At 41.8% G+C, this 26,356-nt stretch overlaps 4 protein-coding genes across 14 annotated transcripts in view; 2 read left to right on the top strand and 2 right to left on the bottom strand.

Annotated features, from left to right (window-relative positions):
* Positions 1–1,074, bottom strand: part of rps6kc1 (ribosomal protein S6 kinase polypeptide 1) — a 27,715-nt gene extending 26,641 nt beyond the window's left edge. The window contains exon 1 of the mRNA XM_046873634.1: positions 852–1,074. Coding sequence (XP_046729590.1) covers positions 852–953 — 102 coding nt within the window. The 5' untranslated portion in view covers positions 954–1,074. The remainder of the gene's footprint in view (positions 1–851) is intronic.
* Positions 1,075–2,570: 1,496 nt separating this feature from the next.
* On the top strand, positions 2,571–5,971 carry c18h1orf198 (chromosome 18 C1orf198 homolog). 8 transcript variants are annotated; one of them, XM_046873755.1, is made up of 6 exons: positions 2,571–2,983; positions 3,345–3,395; positions 3,484–4,185; positions 4,283–4,747; positions 4,803–4,857; positions 4,989–5,971. In XM_046873755.1, exons 1-4 carry the CDS (start codon positions 2,672–2,674, stop codon positions 4,337–4,339), a joined length of 1,122 nt encoding a protein of 373 aa, XP_046729711.1. In that variant the 5' UTR covers positions 2,571–2,671; the 3' UTR covers positions 4,340–4,747; positions 4,803–4,857; positions 4,989–5,971. The 8 variants fall into 8 exon arrangements, with proteins under 8 accessions (XP_046729711.1, XP_046729707.1, XP_046729709.1 ...); XM_046873751.1 differs by having other exon boundaries at positions 4,283–4,857; positions 4,989–5,066; positions 5,099–5,971; XM_046873753.1 differs by having other exon boundaries at positions 4,283–4,958; positions 4,989–5,066; positions 5,099–5,971.
* A 2,717-nt stretch (positions 5,972–8,688) lies between these two features.
* Positions 8,689–11,733, top strand: clec11a (C-type lectin domain containing 11A). The gene is made up of 4 exons (XM_046873780.1): positions 8,689–9,189; positions 9,707–9,809; positions 10,232–10,423; positions 10,500–11,733. Exons 1-4 carry the CDS (start codon positions 9,073–9,075, stop codon positions 10,898–10,900), a joined length of 813 nt encoding a protein of 270 aa, XP_046729736.1. The 5' UTR covers positions 8,689–9,072; the 3' UTR covers positions 10,901–11,733.
* A 3,167-nt stretch (positions 11,734–14,900) lies between these two features.
* On the bottom strand, positions 14,901–26,319 carry ttc13 (tetratricopeptide repeat domain 13). 4 transcript variants are annotated; one of them, XM_046873638.1, is made up of 23 exons: positions 26,123–26,319; positions 25,369–25,460; positions 24,691–24,766; positions 24,505–24,575; positions 24,339–24,404; positions 24,155–24,247; positions 23,650–23,766; positions 23,413–23,523; positions 22,866–22,948; positions 22,565–22,706; positions 22,295–22,469; positions 21,680–21,836; positions 21,436–21,566; positions 21,220–21,352; positions 21,034–21,126; positions 19,527–19,610; positions 19,335–19,419; positions 19,058–19,167; positions 17,759–17,894; positions 16,801–16,880; positions 16,617–16,695; positions 16,366–16,454; positions 14,901–15,399 (listed from the first exon to the last, which is right to left on the bottom strand). In XM_046873638.1, the coding sequence occupies exons 1-23, from the start codon at positions 26,286–26,288 to the stop codon at positions 15,285–15,287; spliced, it is 2,484 nt and encodes an 827-aa protein (XP_046729594.1). In that variant the 5' UTR covers positions 26,289–26,319; the 3' UTR covers positions 14,901–15,284. The 4 variants fall into 4 exon arrangements, with proteins under 4 accessions (XP_046729594.1, XP_046729596.1, XP_046729595.1 ...); XM_046873640.1 differs by having other exon boundaries at positions 16,366–16,445; XM_046873639.1 differs by having other exon boundaries at positions 19,058–19,164.
* Between the last annotated feature and the right edge of the window lie 37 nt (positions 26,320–26,356).

The raw sequence follows: 26,356 nt of genomic DNA, 5'->3' as shown, positions 1-26,356 counted from the left end.
AATATAAAAATAATAAATAAATAAATACTCGATTGTTTACATTTTGATAAACGATACTTTCATTTCACCATCTTTTTTTATTGGTGTTTGGAATAAATAGATAAATATATCCGTGGAGAAATAAACATATTGTATGTGTACAGGTTTATTCGTTCAGAAATTAACTACTTATTATTATATTTATTACTAATAACTAATTATTATAATAATATATAAATAATTATATAGAATGATTATAATATTATAATTATACATCATATTTATATATATTTTTTATTTTACACTTTATTTTAACAAATTAATTGAAACTTTATGCACAAACAGTACAGAATATTATTATTATTAATTATTATTATTGTTGTTGTGGTTGTTTATTATTATTGTTGTTATATGGATCAATCAAACCCATTCCTCATTGGAGAGATCCTGATTCTGATTGGACAATATTAAATAAATCATATACACAGGTTTATTTTGTGTTCATACCATTTTAAAAGGAAAATAAACACAAACCATTAAATGTGACTGGAACCGAAATCAATAACAAAGACTTCTGCCTCTGCATTGGGGGGAAATCCCGCCTACCTCCAGTGCTGCGATTCCCATTGGCTGTGCGGCGTGTCAGTTCTGCTCCCAGCAAATGGGAATCCAGAACAGTGATAGAGTCAGCCAATCACTGATCGAGAGGCGGGATTTGTGAGAAATAAACGGAAATAATACTAACGCAGCAAAAGATTTCGACTGTAAATATTCTGTAAAATGATTATGTATGTATATGTGTGTGTGTGTGTGTGTGTGTGTGTGTGTGTGTGTGTGTGTGTGTTATAAGGGGACCATGCAGGGAGACTCACCCTGGCTGTGACTTTATAAACCGTGTATCCCTTTTTGTGTTTTTTCGGCTCGGTCACGGTGTAAAATCGAGCCAGTTCTCCTCGTTCCCTCTGTGAGATCATCCTGAGTTAAGACATCGCTCTCAGACTGCAGGAAACTCGCCCAGGATCCGATCTCGGGGGCAGAGGGAAACCCACTCTCACACCGAGACCAAAAACACGTCCAGGCGGAAGTGCTGGAAATCTCGCGAGATTTCCGAACAACAACGTTTTATTATTCATGTAATAAATCATCTGAATATTTATTTAATTATTTATTCACGCGTCTGTTTATTCATTCGTTCACTGATACCTCGATTTATTTATTAACGTTTCTATTTATACATTAATTTATTTAATTCATTCACACATATGTGGAGACGGATGACCCTCTGTGGCGCCCCCTAGAGGGAGCAGCCGAAAGAAGAAGTTAATTCATTCATTCATTCTTCAAATAAATATTTATTCATTTATTTATTCATTTACACATCCATTTATTAACTCAATCATTAATACATCAATTGATTTATTATTGTATCTATTTATTTATTCATTTGTTTATTGATACCTCGATTTATTTATTAACATTTCTATTTATTTATTAATTAATTTCCCTAGAGGGAGCAGCCAAAAGAAGTTTATTCATTCATTTATTATTGAAATGAATATTTATTCATTCATTTATTTATTCATACACACATCCATTTAATAACTCAATCATTAATACCTTAATTTATTTATTAATGTATCTATTTATTTATTTATTTATTTATTTATTTATTCATTCATTAATTCATTCACACATCCATTTATTTATTATGTATTAGTGCATAAATGTATTCGTTCACTCATTCATCCAATATTTGCTCATTTATTTATTTATGGATTCGTCCATTCATTTATTCGTTAGTTATATTTAGTGATTCAGTCTTTCATTTATCCATTTATCATTCATTTACTCACTCATTCATTCACTTATTCATTATTTTATTACTTTATTTATGTTTGTTTATTTAATCATGCATTCATTCTTTCTATCTTTTTTTTTATTTTATCCATATACATAAATAAACTAATTCATGTATTTATTCGTTTATTCATCCATCAAAGAAAGAAAGAAAGAAAGAAAGAAAGAAAGAAAGAAAGAAAGAAAGAAAGAAAGAAAAAGAAAGAAAGGAGCAGTAGTGGAAAGAAAGGAGGAAGGAAAGAATGATGAGAGTAAGGAATGGAAGAAAGAGAAAAAGAAAGGAAGGAAAAAACAAACAGTGGAAGCTTTATTGCTTTAGAAAAAAAGAAAGAAAGAAAGAAAGAAAGAAAGAAAGAAAGAAAGAAAGAAAGAAAGAAAGAAAGATGCTTTTCATAGTACAGTTAAACTCTTCCTCCGCACATCACAAAAAGAAACACAAACAGACAGAAGAAAAGGAAGCAAGAAAGATGTTAGGAGGCTGGAGTCAGAGCACGTGGTCAGCCATGAGGGTTAGGGGCCTTGCTCAAGGGCCCCAAGAGTGGCAGCTTGGGCTTGAACCCCCGTTCTTCTGATCAGTAACGCAGAGCTTTTAACACTTATTATTAAGAATAATTTTTATTAGACACAATAATAATAATGATGTTTATTTAATTATTTATAAAAAAATTATTTATTTAAAAATTATTATTATTATAATTTAGAATTTTCCTCCTCGAGCTAAAAAAGGGGGCGTGACCGCCAGCTGATGGATTTGGGACGCAGCCCCGCCCACCGTGCGTGCTTACGTCACTGGACTCCCCTCCCTTCCCTTTAATCCGTGGAGAAGGAAAAAAAAATGGCCGCCACGGCGATGGACGTCTCCGTGACAGACGCGCGGCTTAGCGAGGCGAAAAAGTATGAGTACTTCAGCTCGATCAACTCTATGGCCCGTAAGATCATGCAGGAGCGAGAGAAGATCAAGGAGAAGTACGGCTCGGCCTGGGAGGGCATGTCTCCAGAGGAGCAGGACACGGCCATCGACGACGGGATGATGGAGCCGAGGATCCGCGCTCGATACACTATGCACCGGACCGACCGAGAGGAAGTTCCCTGCTACCCCAAAATGGTGATCCAGACCGGGCAAAAGATCGTCCACTTTGGAGAGGAGGTTCCGTCATCACTCTTTCTACCTGGGGTTTTTTGACAGCTTGAACGTCCCTTATCATCATAAGGTCGCATCCTAAATCCAGTGATCTAAGACATGAAGGGCACTAAATAGGGCGGAAGTGCGGATTAACCGCAGCGTTCTAGTTAGGGCGCCTAGGTAGTGCACGAGGACGGGTTTAGGATTGAATTCAAACCCATACATTCCTGTATGATAGTGTCTCCAGAATTTTCTTTGTCTGTGTTGTTTTTATTTTTTTAACATTTCTAGGCTGAAATTGAAAAAAATGATTCCGATATTGAATCTAAAAGAGAAGTTGTAATTATAGAAGTTATAATAACCCTTTTTCCCCTCCTTGTTGTAGGATATAACCTGGCAGGACGAACACTCTGCGCCTTTTTCTTGGGAGACCAGAGTATGTAGGACGCTGCGACTAAAAATAAATGTCTGGCCCACATAAAGGGTTGTTTTTTTGCAAACGTGGTGTTTTTCTTTCTTTCCAGAGTCAGATGGAATTTAGCGTAATCGGCGGCACCCCTGAGCCCGCCTCGGTGTCCGCCGTGACCGAGTCCAAGCCCCGAACTTCTCAGAGCGGAAAGCTGCCCGGGATCGAGGGCTCGGGGTCGAGTCGTCGCGACGAGGAGTCGTCGTTCTGGAAGCTGAACGCAGAGAGGTCGAGGCTGGAGGGAGAGAAGGCCGACTTTCAGTCGCTCACACCCAGTCAGATCAAGTACCTGGAGAAAGGGGAGAAGCCGCTGCCGCCGTACCTGAGGTCAGATTCCGGGTCCAGGGAGGCGCAGGAGCCTGCGGGAGGTCGCCCCGGCAAACCGAGGGTGTCCAAACCTCTGGCTCCACCCCCTCCTGCCCCGGTCAGTCTCAGCCCTGCGCCTCTGAGCGTCCCCCTTGCGCCTCTGAGCGTCCCCCTTGCGCCTCTGAGCGTCCCCCTTGCGCCTCTAAGCGCCCCCCCAGCGGCTCTTAGCGCCCCCCCTGCACCAATAAATGTCTCTCCGGTGCCACTGAGCATCACCCCAGCACCTGTTGTGCCCCTGGGCGGCTGGGAGAGGGCACAGTCCACGCTGCCGTCCGTCAGCAGCACTTTGGACGACGTGTTCAGTCCCGGCCTGGGCACCAAAACGCCGTCAGAGACAACTAGAGACAAAGTGAAGGAGGACGAGACGCAAATTGAAAGCCCTGCCTTTTCACAGGTAACTCTCTCTCTCTCTCTCTCTCTCTCTCTCTCTCACTCACTCTCACACACACACACTCTGTCTCCCATACACTGTGTGTGTCTCTCCCTTGCAGTACAATACGAGCAGTGCCATCCTGAAGACCGGCTTCGACTTCTTGGACAACTGGTAACATCGGAACCTGACCTCAAGCAGCCAACCTGTTCCAGACGCCAGGACCGCCTCCATCTCACACACACACACACACACACACACACACACACACACACACACACACACACACACACACCAAGAAGGCTACATCTTAAACACTATATAAAGCTAGAACTGGTATAGACCTGCATTTGAGTTTGGTGTGCAAAGTTCTAATCCCCCAAAGGGGTATTTATTTCCCCCCTCAGTATGTTGTATTGATATACACCTACATGGGCAAAAAATGTTGGACACCTGACTAGAAGATCAGGTGTCAGGTGAATTTGGTCGAGATTCTGTGGAGAATTTGGTCGAGATTCTGTGGAGAATTTGGTAGAGATTTTAATATTTCTGTGGAGAATTTGGTCGAGATTCTGTGGAGAATTAGGTTGAGATTCTGTGGAGAATTTGGTCGAGATTTTAATATTTCTGTGGAGAATTAGGTTGAGATTCTGTGGAGAATTTGGTCGAGATTTTAATATTTCTGTGGAGAATTAGGTTGAGATTCTGTGGAGAATTAGGTTGAGATTCTGTGGAGAATTTGGTCGAGATTTTAATATTTCTGTGGAGAATTTGGTTGAGATTCTGTGGAGAATTTGGTAGATTTTAATATTTCTGTGGAGAATTAGGTTGAGATTCTGTGGAGAATTTGGTCGAGATTTTAATATTTCTGTGGAGAATTAGGTTGAGATTCTGTGGAGAATTTGGTCGAGATTTTAATATTTCTGTGGAGAATTAGGTTGAGATTCTGTGGAGAATTTGGTCAAGATTTTAATATTTCTGTGGAGATTCCGGTGAAAGATTCTGTGGAGAATTTGTACTCATTCAACCACAAGAGCATTAGTAAAGTCGGGTATTGAGGTGTTCAATTGGTTTAGAGCTCTATAGCAAGAGATCTTCCACCTCTTCACACCCGTGGAAAGCAGATCTTTGTGGATTTGTGCATTGTGTCCTTATACATTTGTCCATACATTGTGTATAATATGCCGAAGGATCTCACAAAGCTAACTTTGCACCCCAAACACGCCACACGCTCATCTGGTTTGCTACAATTGGAGTGAAGTTTGTTCCTTAAAAAATAAAATAAAACATTGCTCATCTCTCAGTAACTGTACCGATTGTAGCTTTAAAACGAGAAATCTGCATGTATTCACTATTTGGCAATAAGACAATAACAATAACAGAAGGTATTTTGGTAGAATATCGCTGATGTCATGCTCATTAGCGATTTAGATCGCGAGGCCGTTGGGACGTTGTGCCTTGTATCTTCTCTTTTTTTCCTGTTTTTTTTTTTTCTTTTCTCCTTTAATTATTTGATATTTAGACCCGAGTACTCGTGCAGCACCGCTTCGGACAGTAGTTAACGAAGCTATCGAACGCATTTTTACACTACCGTGGGGTATTTCCTGGACTTTTTTTCATACCCTTTCTGTCATTTCCGCCTCCTGTCATGTGACGTGTGATCAAATAATGTATTTATGAGCTCTCAGATGAATCCTTCATCATCTCCTCTCGTCGTCTTTCTTGATCGATGAATGTTGGGCCTCAAGACGATACTTTTATTATTATTATTATTATTATTATTATTATTATTAAAAAAAATTCAAGTAAACCATTTAGTTTCTTCTTTTTTTTCTTAGAAACAAGAAGGCATCGGTTTATGCAAAGAAAAAATGATGTACAAATACACGTGACGAGTAAAAAAAAAAAAAAAAAGGACGTTAAGCGGTTTCGTCCAGTCTCGTATTAACCTTGAGAACCGATAGAGCAGCATCGCATGCTTCATCGCTCCCCAAGAGTCTTTAGTTTGGTCAGATTTCTCAAAGGAATCTCCAGCTTTGCTACGAAAAACCTGCCGAGCGCCCGGAGGCGTGTCATGGGCGGAGCTAAAGAAGCGACTGGAATAACATATCGTGTTAATAATGCTATCATTTTTAATTTTCACTAATAAAAATATTTATATCCTAGTTTCTATATCAATGATGGATTTGATACTGAAGACCAATAAATGTATATATGTGAAATAATTATTTATATTTATTTCTTACTATTTTAGCGCATATACGTCTTCGTTTCATGTTTTTTTTTTTTTTTTAACATTTATGTACAGTATATAGATGGGTATAAGATTTCTGATTGGTTGTGAAAGTGTATTTTTATATATATAAAAAATTTATAAATAAATAAAATATGCATTTAAAAAAAAAGGTAATTCATAATAAAATCCCGCTTTTTTAAAAATACGCTTTACGCAAAGTTACGCATTTTTTCTCCACAGTTTTCTATGCGAGGAAAACGCAGAATGTGTAATTTAACGTGTTACATTCGTATTCGTATTTTTTCAAAGTTTGGGCTTTAAATAATAATAATAACAAGGCCGTCATCGCGTTAAGCCGCGTTAAAAATGTCCCCGTAACTGAATGAAGCACGGTGGTGGGTGTGACTGAAGTTGTATAAAAGAATGTTTGAAGTTTGTTCCTTATAATTGTAATTGGATCCCCAATAAGAGAGTCAGTGGAGACTGTGACGAAGGAACAACTCCCTGAGATGGCACGAGGAAGAACCTTGACAGGAACCAGATTCGCTCTCAACACCGAACGTCCCTTCATTACATTTCCATCATTATTAATTGTGCAAACTGTGATCCTGAGACGTAATATTAAATACAGTCCAAATCCATCCTCAAAATCCAGGAGTTGCTGAGGAACTTCATGGATCTGTAGAATGAGATACAGAGGTAGGATGTAGGGATGATTCAGGCAGATCCGAAGGAATAAAAGGATCACTGTTGTCAACTTTTTTCCTGTTTGGTGCGAGAATCCAAGTTTTATTTTTCAGAGTAATTACCTGTGAACAACAAATTGATTTAAATCACTAAATATGCATGTGATGATGCAATAAATCTTTTGAAATATTTGAAAATATATAGAAATACACACACAATTATGCATTTACAACCACAACATAGGTCTGTGTTAATATAAGGATGGAAAGACTATATTATTGTGTATTTGTTGCCATGCTTGAACTGTTTGCTTCCCATTAAACCGCCTTCAAATTGAAGAAAATTATGCAAGTATGCAAATGAAATCGGAGAACTCCTGCACAACATAATGACCTTTATTTTGATTTTATTCATGCAAGAAAAATGTCAAATGGCCACATTCATGCCAAGTGCGTACATTTTCCTCCAATAGGTGGCAGCAAATCCACAGTAAATAGAGATAAAATCTACAGTGAAAGAAGGTTGCAAAGTGTTTTATTAACAAGAACCCCTAAACTGTGGGAAAAAATGTTTAATTCCTGTTAACAAAGCACTTGGCAACCTTCTTCATCCCTTCAATGTAGAAAACCCTAAATATACACTACATGGACCAAATGTTTGTGGACACCTGAGCATCAGATTGATGCTTTAATAAAAGTTCCACATTTAGTCTCCCTTTGCTTTAAGAATAAGATCCACTCCTCTGGGCAGATGTTCCACTAGATCTACAGATTTGTGCTCGGAGATGAGCGTTAATAAATAGGTACTGATGTTGGTGACATGAGGACGCCCAGGGGTGACCTTCCAATTCATCCCAATAGGGTTGTATTTCCATAAAAGGAGATCTTCCACATTTTTCAACCCATGGAAAGCAGATCTTCAACAGGTTTGTGGTTCAAGTGAAGCGATCAATTGTGTGCCTTCAAATTGTTTTATGGGGGGAGGAACCACATATGGCTGGAAAAGGCTGGTGTCTGTATACTTTTGGCAGCACATTCTGTGAATCCATATATATCGTCATGTATTGCTATATTTTTTTTTAAATTAAGAATATATATATATATATATATATATATATATATATATATATATATATATATATATATATATATATATAGTTTGTTTTGAAGGGTTATAATTACTCGCATTTCCAGATTTTTTTTTTTTTCGTCTAGATTTTTTCCTCAACGCACAGGAATTTTCTTTAAACCGCAAATTTAAATGACGTGAGGCCCGAAGCAGCGAAAAAAAAAAAAACTGTCTGAAGAGTTCATTAAATCTCCAGGCTGCTGAGTTTAAAAGTCTGTGTAAAAAAAAAAAAAGAAAGAAAGAAAAGAAAAAAAAGAGAGACTGTGCTTTGTGTACAGTGTTTATTCTCGGGGCTGAAAAAAAAAGAAAACTGGGTGATGACTTTTGGAGGACTCGAGTCCAGACTCCACGCCTCCATCCTCGGTTTCATCCAAAAACCCTGGAGAAAGAATGGGAGCATTTTGTGTGGCTCCGTCCCGGTGCTCTGAATTCCTTCCGTGCTTGGAGGAAACTGAGCCGCTGGTCGCAAACACACACACACACACAGCAACCTGCTTCAGGAAGCACTGGAAGACTTCATACATTAGAACAGGCTTTGTTCCAACAAGACAGGCCCAAGGGTTTTTTTTTTTACACAGATGAATGAGAAAAAAAAAGAGATAAAGAAAGGGGGGAAAAGAGAGAGAGAGAGAAGGAGAGAGTTAAAACACCCCGTGGAAGTGGGAGGTGGGAAAAGAGTTTCCTGTTGTTGGACAAGATCAGTCAGGACTGAGTGAGCAGCACAGAACAGAACAGAACAGAACAGAACAGAACAGAACAGAACAGAGAGACACATTGTACGGACAGAGTGAGAGAAAGAAGTAAAAGAGAGCAAAGAGAGAGAGAGAGAGAGAGAGAGAGAGAGAGAGAGACAGGAGAAGATGGGCTTCGCAGTGCTCCTGCTTGCTGCGTTGGCATTGCCGTGTTCCTCCTCCTGGACTGAGGGTGAAGGAAACAGCACCTCGTTCGCCCAGGATCAGACTGCTCAGGAGATTCAGGTGAGACTTTTTACGCAAACACTGATTTTCACCAGCAGGTTCCACACACACATACACACACACACACACACACACACACACACACACACAATAAATACATATACATAACAGTGCGGTATCTCTTTTCACTGTATATGTTTTGCAGCATTTGCGTTTGCAGTATTTGTAATATGCGGTATTTTCTTACAAGTATTTCAGTTGCAGTCTCTCTTTTGTTAAATTCCCTTCGCGGTATCTCTCTTGGCAGATCTCTCTTTTGCAGTTTTTGCAATGAGCAACCTTTTCTTTCGCAGTATCTCTTTTGCAGTCTTTCGATTCACAGTATTTTCTTTCCAGTATCTATTTTGCAGTATTTTGTTTGCTGTATCTCCTTATCAGTACCTCTTTTTTTTTAGTTTTGAGGTCTCTCTTTTGCCGCTGTGTTTATTAGATGCGGTCTTTCCTGTGCAGTATTTACAGCTGTGTTCGCAGCATGCGGTATTTATGTCGTGTTTATTTCACTGCCCTCTGCTTGCAGAGTGACTCAGACGGAGTGAGAGCGAGGGGAGACACTCCAGACATCGAGGAGCCCGAGCCCACCGTCGCGGAGTCCGACTACGAGAGCAACTACAACTACTTGTGTGCGTCTCCTCACGACACAAACACCCTGCAGTAGTGTAGATGTTTCCACTCGTTACTTTAAATATTAGGACACCCGACCACCAAGTTTTTTGATTTGGTAGCATGAATTTTCCATCCACTTGAACTGGAAGACCCCTGTGTACAAATTGTGTTTCATGAAGATACTTTTCATGGGTTGGAAGAGGTGGAAGATCTCCTGCTATAGTCTGTTGAACACCTTTGGGATCAATTGGAACAGCACCCCAAGCCTCTTTACCTCACCTACATCAGTACCTAACTTTTCTCATGCCCTTGTGAATCACAAATCTACACACACAATTTTTAACCTGACGTTAAATAAAAATTATTTAATTTTAAACACCACATTAAAGAACCCCACACCCCTTGTCGAAGTCTCATCCTGTTTGACGTTGTTCCTCAGTGTCCAGGCTGGCGGCGATGGACCAGGCCATCCATAAGCTGAACGTGGGCCACTACACGCTGGACGTGAAGGTGAGCCAGCTGCTGGACAGGCTGCTGCGTCTAGAGGGCAAAGTGGCTGACGTCGAGGACTCCATCCACGATATGTCGAACTTCTGCAGGGACAATCGCAAGGAAATTGGCCGTTTGGAAGGTGCGTTTGACCACGTATTAACGATTTGATATTAGCCCTTTTCTTATGTTTTATACGGTTGCGGTTTATGTTCCAGGTTGCGTGAAGGGTCAGAAGGTGGGGCAGAAGTGCTTCCTGGTGTACCGCTTGTACGACACGTATGTCGGCGCGTCTCAGAAATGCCAGGAGCGTGGAGGACGCATGGCGATGCCACGGGACCGGCGTGAACAAGAGGCTCTGGCGGAGTACGTGAAGCTGGCACTGCCTGGCAGTAACTGGCCCGTCTGGCTGGGCATTAACGACCTGCGCTCTGAAGGCCTCTACCTGTTTGACGATGGTACGCGTGTGACCTACTTCCAGTGGAGGAAGCATTTCCTGTCCAGCCAGCCAGACGGCGGGAAACGGGAGAACTGCGTTGCCATGTCGTCCGACGATGGAGACTGGTGGGATAACTACTGCGACCGGCGCATGTACTACCTGTGCGAGTTCGAAGCTTGACCTTTGACATGTACATTCAGGGGCCCGGTGTCACATAATTCAAATTTCATTTGTAAATAAACTCATGTTGCATTTCCACCACAAACCACCACCACTGGTGGCAAATTTGCAGTGCTTTGTGAAGGGAGCCTCCTTTTTTTCTGTGTATGTGGGGGGGGTAATTTTAGGGCCAGAAATACAATATATGGACAAAGGTTTGTGGACACCTAACTAAAGGTGTTTTTTTTTTAACATCCCATTCCACATTGACTCCCGATTTTCCCTCGTAATAAGCTCCAATCTTCTGGGAAGATGTTCCACCAGATTTTGAAGAGAATTCTTTATTCAGTCCCAAGATTGTTAGTAAGTACAGTAGGGTCAGGTACTGATGTAGGCAAGGTGAGGAGCCCTGGGGTGGCATTCCAATTCATTCGAAAAGGTGTTCAATAGGGTTGGAGCTCAATATCAGGAGATCTTCCACCTTGTCCAACAGGTTTGGAGCCACATATGGCTGTAAAAGTTAGGTGTCCCACTACTTTTGTCCATATAGTGTATATAAACCAAAGCCTGCAATGAGCAATTCGAATCAGGACGTCTCAGTTTCTCGACCAAAAATACGTGACATACCGTACCTTTGTATATAAAGACGTTTTTAATCACACGCATACAGTCATATCGTCCCGCCTTCTACTTCTGTAGTTAGAGGAGAGTATTTCCTGTCTACCTAGAGCAGCTACTTTACTGTTTGTTGACTTGCACATGAATTGTTTGCCGCACATGGAGTTGTGGACCGGGAGGTGGGGGGTTCCTGATCGCCCCAGCTGGATTCAAATAAAACCTTTTATTTAATATGACTCCGATCTTGTACTATATATTTCTGAAAAAAACAGGGTTTTTTTCAGGTTTTTCAGGTATTATGTATGTGTTTCCCCCCCCAAACACAACACTGAAACACACAATTGTATAGGATGTCTTGACCATAGAATTTCCACAAAAGTCTCCACAAAAATCTCTCCAAAATCCTCCACATAATCTCCAAGAAAATTCCCCACAAACAACTCCACAAATCTATCCACCAAAATCGAAAACAATTCTCCACAAAAATCATCACCAAATTCACCACAGAAATCTCCACCAAATCTCACCATAATCCTCCATAACATCTAAACAAAAATCTCCACACAAAATTCTCCACAAACCTCCAAGAAATCATCGAGGAATCCCCAACAAATCTACACAAACAATTCCAAAAAAAACCCTCCAAGAAATCTTCCAGAAATCTCTCTTTCCAGAACAATGGGTCTTATTAGAAAAGCACCAATCTTCTATTCAGGTGTCTACAAACCTTGGCTTATACAGTGTATCATATTACATTAGATCTTTCTTGGTAATTTATGAATCTGGATGTGATCCTCACACACACACAAACATGAGAATGTTTTTCCCATAGTGAGTGTTGAGCAATATTTCAACAGAATTGTGGATTACAAGTGTCTCATTCCACTGCTATGAGTAATATTCCTGCCGCTATAAACAACCGTACGCCTGAAATGTAATCAATAACATCGACGGGGTCGTTTCTGGCCAAGCATAGGCCCGTGGCTGTCAGAGCTTCTTCCTTTTTTCACTTTCAAGCTGAAACAGATTAGCAGTCTTCCAAACTTCGAACGAGATCCCCTTTCCCTAGAAACGACGACAGGATCTAACCATTTATACTCAGGGTGATTTCTCGATTCCGATTAGCAGGATGGAAGGTCGCGATTTCAGAGATTTGAACAAGAATGTGGTTAAATCACCGCTTGTAAACGCCAGTAACCGTAGTAACGCCCTGTTCCGGTTCCATCCAGAGACAGCTATTGTAGACACTTCCTAATGACCTCAAGCCATGTCCACACTGTGTTTGAAAACACTTTTTTTCCCTCTACGTTTTGGCGTTACGTTCCACACAGAGACAATGTTTTTTCGTCGCAGTGTGAGCTGTGGAAACGGAGGCTTTCGAAAAGTTTTTAGTTATTGAGTCAACGTTTCTAAGATTCGAAACGACAGGTGAAAATGACGAGCTTCTGAAGTTTTGCAACTTTTGGGAAAACGCTTAAAAATGAAAGAGCTTTTCTCAGATTAAAACCTACCTGGATTAGTATACACGTATCCCTCATTGAGCTCCACGTAGGAGTTTTGCATATGGTGTAACTTACATGGTGAATACGGGGATTTTTCGAGGCACAAGATAAATCTGGAACAAACTGGAGAAGAAATAGAACAGAAAAACTATAATGGACGCAGACCATAGAAAACACTGGGATTAAGGTTTTCCTGTTGATCTAATGTGAAGGCAAACTGTGCCAAAGCAAACGCGAATGTATAAAACGGATAATAAAAAAGATGTTTTGAACTGCTTGGGCCGATTTTTCCTCACAATGTCCGGCTTTTCTTGAAAATGTGACCGAATCAATTTCTTCTCCTGTCAGACATTGTGGAATTAAAGGTATTAAATCCACACAAATATATTCAACCTTGTGCAGTTTGCTACAGATGCTGGTTGCGAGCTCTGACATGAAAATGCTGAGGTGATTGTATGCCTTCTAGAGGGCCCCAGATTGAGTAATGACAGCTTCATTTTTCTTTTTTACCCAATCAACACTGAAATCTGATTGGATACAAACTCTAACAAAAATAGACATTACTGGAAGCAGCGCAACCGAGAGAAAGGCTACGCAATAAAGAGAATAAATTATTGGGAATAATTGAATACATATTTATGGGGGAAAAATATTGAAAGATAAGTCAAGTGATTCTGGCCCTGATGGCCTACCACAAGTTTTTATAGTAGCAACTCTCACGGATTACGAATACAAAAAAGTAATTTCTAGCCAATTGGGATTTATTGAGGAAATTGTGGAATTATTCCTTGTGGGAACCAGAAGATAAAGATGTTGGAAGTCCACAAAATCATGAAGCCCAAGGTTCCCTCAGTGGTTCTTTCTTTGGAGCGCTGAGGAAGCCACTGGGCAGAGAAACTCTTCGAAATGAATGGCGGTGGGATCAAAAAGACTCGCTTTGCGACATGCCAATAGATGGCAGCACAAGGCTGCATACAAAGTCATGGGGAGCACCAACCTTCATAAGTCAGTGTGCTAAACTGTGTCCTGTGTACATCAGGAGCTGTGTGAAACACTGGGGGCAGTCTGTTTGAGCCCACCAGAATGGGAAGTCAAACTGTTGCAGTGGCAAAGCTGCCATTATTGGATCCTTGATCAAGAGATTCAACTGAGGGATTTAAATCACTCTGAGTGCTCAGCTGGAAAAACTACAATGACCACTGAATGAGAGAGACAGGCTTGGAAGGAAGTGGAGGTTTCTTGGCAGGTGGAGGTCTCCGGGGAATGGAGAACAATTAGTTCCTTCAAAATATTTGGCTTTGCTTTAGATGGAGAGACTGTGAGGTTAAATGAGGGATTCTTCACAGGGAACACTGGAAATGTGTTGTTTGCTACTTTTGGAATACTCAGTTTATTGAGGAATGGAATGAAATATTAGGAAACTAAAAATGTATAGACATTAAAAAAGACCAGTCTGTGATCTGGGATATCAACATAACCTGGGCTTGAATAGATTCTTCAAAAAGGGGTCTCCAACCGGCAGGCAGTGGATCATCTGGTACTGGCAATTTAAAAAAATAAATCAAACAGACAGATAGATAGATAGACAGACAGACAGACATGTATGGAAAAGGTAGACAGACAGACAGACAGATATAGATAGACAGGTAGACAGAGACAGATAGTCAGATAGATAGATAGATAGACAGACAGACAGAGACAGAGTCAGATATAGATAGAAAGGTAGTCAGTCAGATAGATAGATAGATAGATAGATAGATAGATAGATAGATAGATAGATAGATAGATAGATAGATAGATAGATAGATAGATAGATAGATAGATAGATAGATAGATAGATAGATAGATCGACTGATATAGACAGACAGAAATAAATAAATAAATAAATAAATAAAGACAGATTTGTGGAAACTCAAGACGTTTATTCGTTTCCAACGCTGCTCTTAGAAGCTTCACATCTCGATATTTCAATTCGGCTTGAATTCCTAAAACAGTAAATTGTCCTCGAAGCCCCCGAAATAAAAACAAAGGAGTTAAAAACTTAAAGGTGAATAAAACGTATTTTAACAAATCTGTTCTTCCTTAACAAATAAGTTCGCAGTAGATGCTGAGCACCAACGAGGACGTAATGAGCCCTTGTACGACGTGAGACTGAAGTCGTAAAACGACTGTCTCAGAGGTATTTTAGAAGAACTTTTTTTTTATTTGCTTTATCGGGGGCTGGAATACCAATTATCTTAATAAACATCTGTATAATGGAAGACTGAGGAGAGGACCGACGTCCTTTAAGATCGTTTGGGACAGTGTGAGGACGAGTCGGTGTTCAGGACCTCGATCATGGTTCTGGCAAACTGGAACGTCTCGGCTACGGACGGAAGGTTTTGGTACCAGCTGGGTAGACTGTGGAGGAGAGAAGCAGAGAGAGAGAGAGAGAGAGAAAAGAGAGTAGCAGGATTGTTAAAGACAGTAAGTGTGCTAAGCTGTTCCTCGGGTTACAGTTGCTCTGGAAACTATCAAGTGGTAGCATGTGATGTTCACTAAAATGTTTACAAAAAATCAGGAATTTGTTTTTAGATTGACAAATGGAGTGTCAACATAGGCTGTCTGTGTTCTATCCATCCGTCTATGTGTCCATCTGTGTTCTATCCATCCGTCTGTGTTCTATCCATCCGTCTGTGTTCTATCCATCCGTCTGTGTGTCTGTCTGTGTTCTATGCATCCGTCTGTGTGTCCGTCTGTGTTCTATCCATCCGTCTATGTGTCCGTCTGTGTTCTATCCATCCATCTGTGTCTGTCTGTGTTCTATCCATCCATCTATGTGTTTGTCTGTGTAATATCCATCTGTCTGTGTTCTATCCATCCGTCTGCATGTCCGTCTGTGTTCTATCCATCAATCTGTGTTTGTCTGTGTATTATCCATCTATTTGTGTCTGTCTGAGTCCATTCATCCATCCATCTGCAAGTCCATCTGTCTATCTGTCTGTCTATCTGTGTTTATCATCCATCCATCCATCTGTCTGCCTGTCTGTGTCCATCTATCAGTCTCTCTGTCTGTCTGTCTATAAATCCATCGGTCTATCTATCCAACATTCATCCACTTATCCATCCCTCCATCCATCAGTCTGTTAATCTGTCCGTCCATCCATCTGTCTATCAGTGTCTGTCTGTCTTTCTGTTTATCTATTTGTCTGTGTATCCATCCATCCAGTTCTATCTGTCCATCCTGCACGCCCCCCTACATTTCTCTGTATGTTCATTGGGTGAAAAGAAAGAAAGAAAGATGATGGATATGAAATCTGATCGTCTCAGACCCCGGATCTGCTCGTGTAAAACGAATCACTCATGGTTCCTCAGCAGAATCCTCACCTTTTCAGGTTCATCCAGCTCTTGGCGGTTTTGGTGAAGCGATCGGGGCTCGGCTTGGTCATGGCCTCGAAATCCACCAGCTGAAATATCTCACACACACACACACACACACACACACACACACACACACACACACACCAATTCCCGCATTACACACAAACGCAACGTCCTGAAGTTTTGATCTTCTCCACCGGGGATCCGTTTAACCCTTAAAAACCTCGTCACCCCACCAGATACCCTACGAATCATACCTTCCCAGCAGGAATTCTGCCGACGACCTCTTTCCCGCTCGCCATCATAGCTCCCATCACCACGGAGTAGGCCACGATGCTACAAACACACACACACACGCACAAAAAGATACCTTTATTTACATTTTCTTCTTTTTTATTCAGAGAAAACTGAGGTTAGATGCGAGCGTCCACACGTCCGTACCTGGAGCCTCGGGACAGGGGCATGAGGTTACAGAAATAATACACCAGTGAGAGGACGAGGTTACACACCGCATCTGAATCCTACAGAGAGAGCGAGAGAGACAGAGAGGGAGGGAGAGAAAGAGAGAGATGTATTAATACATTTCTGTCAGTCATGTGACCTCGCTACAGGCCCATTTCCAAACATTTCTTCTACTGAGAGAGAAACACACACACACAGATATGAGAGATGGACAGAAAAGCTAAGAGAGAGAGAGAGAGAGAGAGAGAGAGAGAGAGAGAGAGAAAGAGGGCAGAGTCACACACACAAAGCCCTGACTCACTTTTGCACTTGGGGACAATATAATTGTCGCTTTTTTTTCTTTTTATTGTGTGTTCTTTTATTGTTTTTTGGGGCTTAAATGTTCATTTCATTTCACTAAAATAAATAAAACAATAAAGAGAGAGAGAGAGAGAAACAAAGAGTCAGAGTGAAAAGACAGTCAGAAAGAAAGAGGCTCAGAAACAAAAAGAAACAGAGTGAGGCAAACAAATAGAAAAAAGACAGACAGAGAGACAGATAGAAAAAAACAGAAACAGACATGCAGAGAGAGAGAGAGAGAGAGAGAGAGAGAGAGAGAGAGAGAGAGAGAGAGAGAGAGCGCAACAGATAAAGATAGACAGAGAGAGAGAGGAGAGAGACAGCGAGAGAGTGTAGAGCCGGCAGAAAACAGTCAGAGTGACAGAAAGAAAACAGGGAGAAAGGGGAGAAAAGAAAGACAGAGACAGATACAGAAAAGAACGATAGGGACAGAGAAAAAAAGAGACACACAGATAGAAATATACACACATTTAGAGAGAGAGCGAGAGCAAAAGAGAGAAGGAGAAAGAGAGAGTGCAAGAGAGAGAGAGAGAAAGAGAGAGCGAGACAGAGAGAGAGAGAGAGGAAAGAGAAAGAGAGAGCGAGGACAGAGACACACCCCCAGTTCTGAGGACAGCATGAGCGCTTTGCCTTTCGTCGTCAGGTCTTTATAAAGAGCCTCGATCTCAGACTGGTACTGCTGCGTCCTCTCCTCTGTGGTCTGAGTCTCCACTGAGAACAGCATGTTTCCCACACTGGACACACACACACACACACACACACACACACACACACACCATCATTTATTCAATAGAATTCCTGAGGCACCACTGAAACACCACCATCATTATTTCACATCTCCATGTAAATAAACAAACACACACACACACACACACACACACACACACACACACCCCAATCATGACCCTGCTTTTATAATCCATAATGATGGCATGAAAAACATCAAATCAATATGAATCAGACGTGTGTGTGTGTGTGTGTGTGCGTGTGTGTTCTTATTATGATCTGACCACAGCATAACCTCTCCCTAACGAGGTCTTAACAATGAAGCGTGATGTATCATTTGGAAAGACCACACACACACACACGATGAGAGCATCTGGGTTATGGAAATACTGACTTAATTAACAGACAAGAGAGAAGAAAAAGTAAAAGAGGACAAAAAAAGAGGGGAGAGAGAGAGAGACAGTAAAAGGGAGACATAAATGGAAAAGAAAGAGACAAAGAGAGAGAGAGAGAAAGAGAGCATACAGAGTAAACAAAAAGACACAGAGAGAGACAAATGGAGTAAAAGAAGACAGAAGAGAAAGAGAAAAGCAGAGGAGTGAGATATAGGAAAGAAATACAGGGACGAAGATGGATGGATGGATGGATGGGTGGACAATGCTTTTGTTAAAACTGTACCACAGTCATGTCAATGAAGCTTTGAATTTTCTTGAGAGACACAGACACACAAACACCAAGACAGAGACACAGACACAAACACAAACACAAACACCGAGATAGAGACACAGACACAAACACCGAGACAGAGACACAGACACAAACACCGAGACAGAGACACAGACACAAACACCGAGACAGAGACACAGACACCGAGACGGAGACACAGACACAAACACCGAGACAGAGACACAGACACAAACACGAGACAGAGACACAGACACAAACACGAGACAGAGACAGACACAGACACAGACACCGAGACGGAGACACAGACACCGAGACGGAGACACAGACACAAACCGAGACAGAGTCTTGAGAACTAATAGAGCGCTAAAGAAAATGGAAGTGAAAGCCGAACGATTCTTGGTTCCTGTAGGAGAAACCCAGACCTTTGTCCACACACCGCTTCATCTTCAACACAAAAACAGGAAGTCGGGGGTTAAAGACGGACCGGTCTCCTGTGATGGTTATGGTGAAGCCGTCGTATTCGATCCCGGGATCCTTCGTACTCGGCACCTTCGAGTTCACCGTGAAGCCGTCTCTCGTTTTACTGTTGAACTGCTTTACACACACACACACACACACACACACAAACACACACACACACACAAAACTGACCTTCCTTCCAGCCAATCACAATCCAGTATTCACGCAGACAAACAATATAATATGTGTAATATTGTATCATTTATTTATCCACTTTTGAGGAGGAGCCTTGACGGTGTTACCTTCATGATAGGCAGCAGGTCCTCCACTTTGCTGACGTTCTCCAGGGCCTGTTTCACTTCCTGCACTCCTCGTGGGTTATACGCACTGGGGGGAAAAAGAGCGAAAGAGAGACGCTGTTAAACAGCTAAAACGCACTCAAAGCTAAATGCAGAGGTGCAGCGGCAGTGGCAGCAGCAGCGGCAGCAACTTACCCGTGATACACCAGTATTCTGTCTTTGATAAAGTCGAGGATGCTGCCAAAGTACTCCATGTATCTGATGTTGATGATTTGACCCCTTGGACACCAAACACACACTTTTTTTACATTTATATTCTTAAATCTTTGTATATGTAAAAATGTTACTTTTGAATACAATTCCGGACCCTCGCTGCTATAGGATCCGACATTGTTTTCCACCATCTGACACATCCTCCGAGATATCAGACAAATTCTGCCAATATCCAGCGCGTTCTTGACAGTATCTGATGTTTAGTCTGATATCTGACTTCCTGGACTTGTTTTCCTCAATATAAACAACTTTAGTCTGTTCTTTGCTATCGGACATTTTTTCTCCAGCATCCGATTTGTTTTTGTCCAGTATCTGATTTGTTCTCTCTGATATCCAATTTATTATGTTTGATATCCAACATGTTTTCTCAGACTTCAGGTGTTTAGTCTGATATGTTTCATCTGATATGTTCAGTCTGATATTTTCTCTAATATCTGATGTTTCATGTTATGTTTAGTCCAATATGTTTAATTTAGTGTTTAGTCTGATGTTTAATGTGATATGTTTAGTCAGATATCCGACATTTTTAGTCTGATATCTGATGTTTAATCTGTTTAGTCCAATATGTTTCAATTTGATATATTTAGTCTATGTTTAGTCCGACATCTAATATCAGATATCGGATTATACATATCAGATATCAGACTAAACATATGTTTAGTCCGATATTTTAATGATATCTGATGTTTAGTGCAATATTTGATATGTTTAACCCAATATCTGATATTTAGTCCTAAATCTGATATGTTTAGTCCGATATCGGATATGTTTAGTCCGAAACCTAGTATGTCTGGTCTGATATGTTCAGTCCAATATCTGATATGTTTAACCCAATATCTGATTTGTTTAGTCTGATATCTGATATGTTTAGTCTGATATCGGATATGTTCAGTCTGATATTTAATCCGATATGTTTAGTCTGATATCTGGTATATTTAATCCGATATCTGATATGTTTAGTCTAATATTTGATATGTTCAGTCTGATATCTGATATATTTAATCCGATATGTTTAGTCTGATATCTGATGTTTAGTCCGATATCTGGTATATTTAATCCGATATCTGATATGTTTAGTCTAATATTTGATATGTTCAGTCTGATATCTGATATATTTAATCCGATATGTTTAGTCTGATAACTGGTATGTCTGGTCTGATATCTGATACTCTCATTCTTGCTCTTCTATGTCTGATTCTAAAACCATGAATCGAACTACTACTTGTTACACAGTCAATCATATATTTAGTTTTTTGATATAACTCCTGTTAGCAGCTAATTATAAAACACACCAGGATTTTTTTTCTCTCTAGGATCTGAAGAGGATTTCTGGAGCAGAGCTCATTCTGGACAGCAGCTTAAAATCTTAATGGTAAACTACAAAAAACTGGTTCAGACTGGTCAGATAGAAGGTTATGTGTTGTAGCACCTGATCAGGTTGATGTGATTATTAAATCCTCTGCTCAGGCTCCGTTCTGGCATCTGATCCAACCACAGAACGGGCTGATCTGGTTCTGCAATCCTACAACACCCACACACACTTATATCTCAGACGGCATGTCCGGAAAAGAATTAGATCAAGAAAAATCGGTCGATCCGATTTAAAAAGCGGTACCTCCTCCATTTCACGGCGATGTCGAACATGTCTCTCCACTGCAGCTGCCTGGTTTTGCCGTTGACACGCACTTTCGAGTTACTCCACGTCCGCTGCATCGCCTGCATCACCTCGATGGCCGCCAGACCCATGGCTTCACACAGGTGTACAGAATTTCAATAGCAATATTCTACTCTTCCGCAGAAGTCATTACTGGGGAGAAGGGGTTTGACTGACCTCTGTGGATGCGCTGGTTGGACAAGAACCCTGACGTGTTGTACTGCATGAGCGTGCCGAGATGATCCGCCGTACAGATCAGCTTCTGCACCTCTGCCGAGTAACTGTCAAAATCCTGAGGTAGAACATCCCTTGGGGTAAAAACAAAACGGAACAAACATGCAGAGGGGTGCCAAAACTAATGCTCAGAGACCGACGATGATCAAATACAGGCGTGATTCTGCTTCTGAAAAAATACACTGACTTGATGTGTGGTTGAAGTCCAGGCTGCTCTTCGTAGTCCTCTATAAGGAAGGGCAGGTTTTTAGCCCAGTGGTTTTTAAAGTTCCCTGGAAGATCCTGGTCCACGTTGTATTCTGCTACAGGGATGTCCAGGTGAGAGTGCAAATAACGAGAGTATTCTGGAAGAACAACAAAGAAATTCAAAGAACAAGCAAAAGTGTGGTGCTAAAATAAAGATTCTGAGGAGACAGGGAAAGTAAATAAGCCCAAGAAAGAGTAGACAACAGGGAGAGGAGGTACCCCCAAAGAGTGTCACCAGACCCCAAAAGTGTTACCATGCCCCATGGAGAGTAACTGGATACCAGAAACAGTTACTGACCCCAGGGGATTTATGGAAATTCAAGGAAAGTTAGTGGACCCAAATGAGAGTTACTGGACACCAGGAGACGTTCGACCATAGGGAAAGTAACTGGATTACAGAGAAGTAACTAGACCCCAAAGAGAAAAACTGGACTCCAAGAAAAGTAACTGGGTTCCATGGAAAGTAGGAAAATGCTGGAAGGAACCTAGTGGACATAGAGGGGAGTTACTGGACCCCAGACAGAGGGATCGTGAGGAGTTTTCAGGAATTTCATACCTCTGAGGTATTTGACTTTTAGATATTCAGAGCTTGCTTTTTGGCCCAGCAGGGGATCATTTAGCATTACTTTCGTCTGAGCCTTGATGCCTTCGTAGAACTGTCCCATAGCCACGTGACTCAGACCCTTCATGTACTGACACACCTCGTTATACGGCTCCAACTGCAGGCATCTCTGCACAACAAACAGCAGGCGTGAAAAACATTTCAATACGTTCCGCGGGCAACAACCGCGGTTGTTTTGACCCCAATTTTCTACTAAGCCCTTGCCTTGAAGTTGCCGATGGCGTCCTGCAGGCTGCCGTGATGATACAGCATCATCCCTCTGAGCTGCAGAGACTGGAGATGATTCTGGTTCAGCAGCAAAGCTTTCTGGAAACTCTCCATGGCACTGTCGAAATCACCCAACTCCCTAAGCATACGCACATCAAAAGTGGACGAGTGTGAAAACGCAAACCGTGATCCGGGGAACCACACGTACATCTTTAAATACAGGGACGTAACCGCAGGAACTTAAGTCTAAACTTCAGTACGGTAAGATTGTGAGAAGAGAGGAGGGTGTGTATGTCACCTGTATGCCTGAGCCAGGCTTTTGTGGGCATCGATGAAGTCCAACTTCAACTTCAGCGCTTCTTTAAATGTCTCGATCGCCTCCTGTGTAAAATATTTATAGAATTACTGGATACCAAGAAGAGCGACTTCCTGGAAGTTCCTGGACTTCAGGGAGCGTTAATGGACCCCAAAAGGGGTGGGAAGTTATTTGACCCCAGATAAAGTAACTGAACCCCTGGGAAAGTAACTGGGTCTCAAGGAAAGTAAATAAAGGGGTTAAGTAAATGGATCCCAGGGAACTAAGAGGACAGACAATGGAGTAACTGGACCCCAGGAAATGTTACATGACCCCCAGGGGGAGTTCCTTGAACCCCAGGGGGAGTTCCTTGACCCAAGAGAAAGTTACAGAACCCCAAGGAGAGTTACCTGATCCCCCCCCATGGAAAGTTACTTGACCCCAGGGGGGTTGGTTACTTAAACCCAGGGGGGAACGGTTACTTGAACCCAGGGGGGGACGGTTACTTGACCCCAGAGTTACTGAACCCTAAATCAAGTAATAATTTTACCTTAAGCAGGCCCCTGTGGAAGAAGGTGAGGCCTTTATAAAGCATGGCGATCGGCTGGTTTCTCTTCAGCTCCAGAGACTGCTGGAAGTCCTCCATAGCAGCGATGTAGTCCTGAACACACACCAGACAATCACCATGCAAAGCTAATTTCTAACAGGAGTTGAATTGTCTAGTCTTTTGTGGCTGTAGAGGGTTTACTGTGTGTGTGTGTGTGTGTGTGTGTGTGTGTGTGTATACCTCTGAAATAAAGAGCAGGGTTCCCCGGTGACGGTAAAGTCGTGCTGAAGGCTGCAGCTGAATGGCTGTAGTGAGGTCGCTCAGAGCTTCACTAATCCGCCCAAGAGGAGAGAGAATCTACACACACACAACTCAGTTAAATAACACTACAGTGTCCCCCCCGGAACTCGAGGAACCCCCACGAGTTCCAGAAGTCCTCGAATTTTAGACGCCCCCCTGCAGCCCATATGGTACCTTAGTGATTTTATCTAGACATTATGTCACTTTATAAACGTAACAGTATTTGACCGAATTTTAAACATAGTTTAAAATGTTATTCCTAACGTTCCTGAACATTGGGTCCCGCTGTGGATTCCCGCGAATTTTCTGAGCCGCAAATTATCAGGGGTTGACTGCATCACAAAATGTGTACTAAAGTAGGTGTGGCCTTTGTGTGTCTCAGTAAAGTAGGTGTGGCCACAACTTGAACGTCTAATACATCTCGCACGTGTGTGTGTATACACACCTCTGCTCTCTGTTCATACACCTCTGGCATGTTGGGTTCCAGTGAGATCACTCTGCTTAGCTCATAAAGTGCCAAGTCAGCATTTTTTATGTCCTACAGTTTGAAAAGAAGAGAAGGAGATCAAAGCTGAAGAATCTCCAGAACCTCTTTCCACTTCACACACACCTGAGGCACGGCGTCTCACCTGTAAGCTCTTTTTCCCGTAGGCGATCCCTTTCCCGTACATGGCGCTGACCAGCTCTGGATCTCCCTGAACATCAACAAACGTCAGTTCCTTCTTAATTACATCATCGCTTCATAGAAAACAAAACAGAAATGCGATTTTACACCTGAGGAGCTGCAGAACTGACCTGCAGTAACAGAGAGAAGTGTTTGATGGCTTCATCATAGAGAGCGTTGCCGATGAGGACGTAGCCTATGGCTGAGCGGCGACACACACTCACGTCAATACCTCACCGCATCACACACACACACACACACACACACACACACACTAATCATAGGAAAAGAGAGAAAGAGAGAAAGAGAGAGCATACCAAGCTCCTCGTTGATGTTGGGGTCATCGACGGGAAATGGAAAGCGCCGCTGCTCTACAAACAGCCTGGCCTGGCTCTGAGTGCACACACACACACACAAACACACACACACACACGCACTTAAATTTAACCTTCATCCTTAATGCAGGGGACTTCAAATAATAATAATAATAATAATAATAATAATAATAATAATAATAAACAATAATAAACAAACAAACAACCTATACTGTACATGAAAACAAATAATGACAAAAAAGTTTCATATAAAAATATATATATATAAAAAAATAACACAAATAAATGTATAATATCCCTATAATAATAAAAATCAAGGATCCACTCAGGAGTTCCCAGAGGTGCTGAGTGCTTGTTTGCTGCTTTTCCTTCACTCTCCCAGACCATTTCCACTATATTTAGCCCGCCAGGTCATCTAATACAGCACTCCTTTACAGAACCTACAGGTGAGTTCGGGGGTCCTTGTGATGTTGGAAAACCAATGATAGTCGCGCTGACCGTTCGAATGTGACCACCTCATGAATATGATGAAAGAATTCCCGAAGTTTGCCAAAGGTAAATTGAGCTACTATAGACAATCTAAACAATAGACCATATTCCACATATTTATGTTTGTTTGTTTTTTTGTCGAAGTGGGCGGAGTCACACGCCGGCACTCACCAGGATCTTCTCTGCGTTCAGAGAGAAGACCGACTCGCAGGCCGAACTGCCGTCCTCACATTCCGGATCCTCCAGCTGAAAAACATTAGGATCTGGGAAGGAAAAAGACGATCGCACAAATGAATATTTCAGCACCAAACATTACCCAGAATGCCTCAGAGAAGAAATCGTGATGCGGCAGCGCTTTAATCTTTTCCGTCTCTTTTGATTTGGGACAGGCCAAACAAGTCTCAACCTGGGACACACGTGTCCAGGGTTTGTTCCGACGTCTCCGTCTTCTACTACGTCCCCTCTGCTCACCTGGTTGCTATGGCGACACTAAAACATATTTTGTGTGTGTGTGTGTGTGTGTGTGTGTGTGTGTGTGTGTGTGAGTGAGAGAGATTCACCCGGATCAGAACCATCCATAATAAATAAATAATGTAATGAATGAATGGATGGATGAATGAATGAATGAATCACGTGACCTTTGACGATCCCACGAACCCGGAAGTGAGAATGTAAACACAAGACAAGGTTTTCCCCACCCGTATTCCAAGACAATCATTATTTTTCGAAACAGGTGAATAAAATACGTTCGGTGAATAAAGAAAGAAAGAAAGGAAGGAAAGAAGAAAAAAAATACATATACGTTCATAAATATTTAATAGTAGTCGAGCAGTGGGCGTGGTTTGTGCGAATACAGGTGGGAAACGGAGGCTAGCTAACTCCTCCCTCTCCGGAACACAGGCGACGTTTAGCGACGTGGACTCACCGCAGTCTGGGGGAAACTCCTCCCAGTCGGACTTCTGGTTGCAGCCGCGCTCGGTCGGCTCGCCGTCGAAGAAGGCGAGGTGCTCGGCGGAGGCGGCGCCGTGAAGCAGACACAGCAAACAGAGCGCTGCCGCAACAGCAGCTGCAGCCCTGTCAGCAGGTGCCATGTTCTGGACGTTGCGCAGGTGATAGCGCGGGGCATCGTGGGTAATGGAGTTCCGCGCTCCGCCCTCAG

The sequence above is a fragment of the Silurus meridionalis genome, chromosome 18 (assembly GCF_014805685.1).
Source record: "Silurus meridionalis isolate SWU-2019-XX chromosome 18, ASM1480568v1, whole genome shotgun sequence".
NCBI lineage: Eukaryota > Metazoa > Chordata > Actinopteri > Siluriformes > Siluridae > Silurus > Silurus meridionalis.
This window is presented reverse-complemented; position numbering and strand designations above follow the sequence as displayed.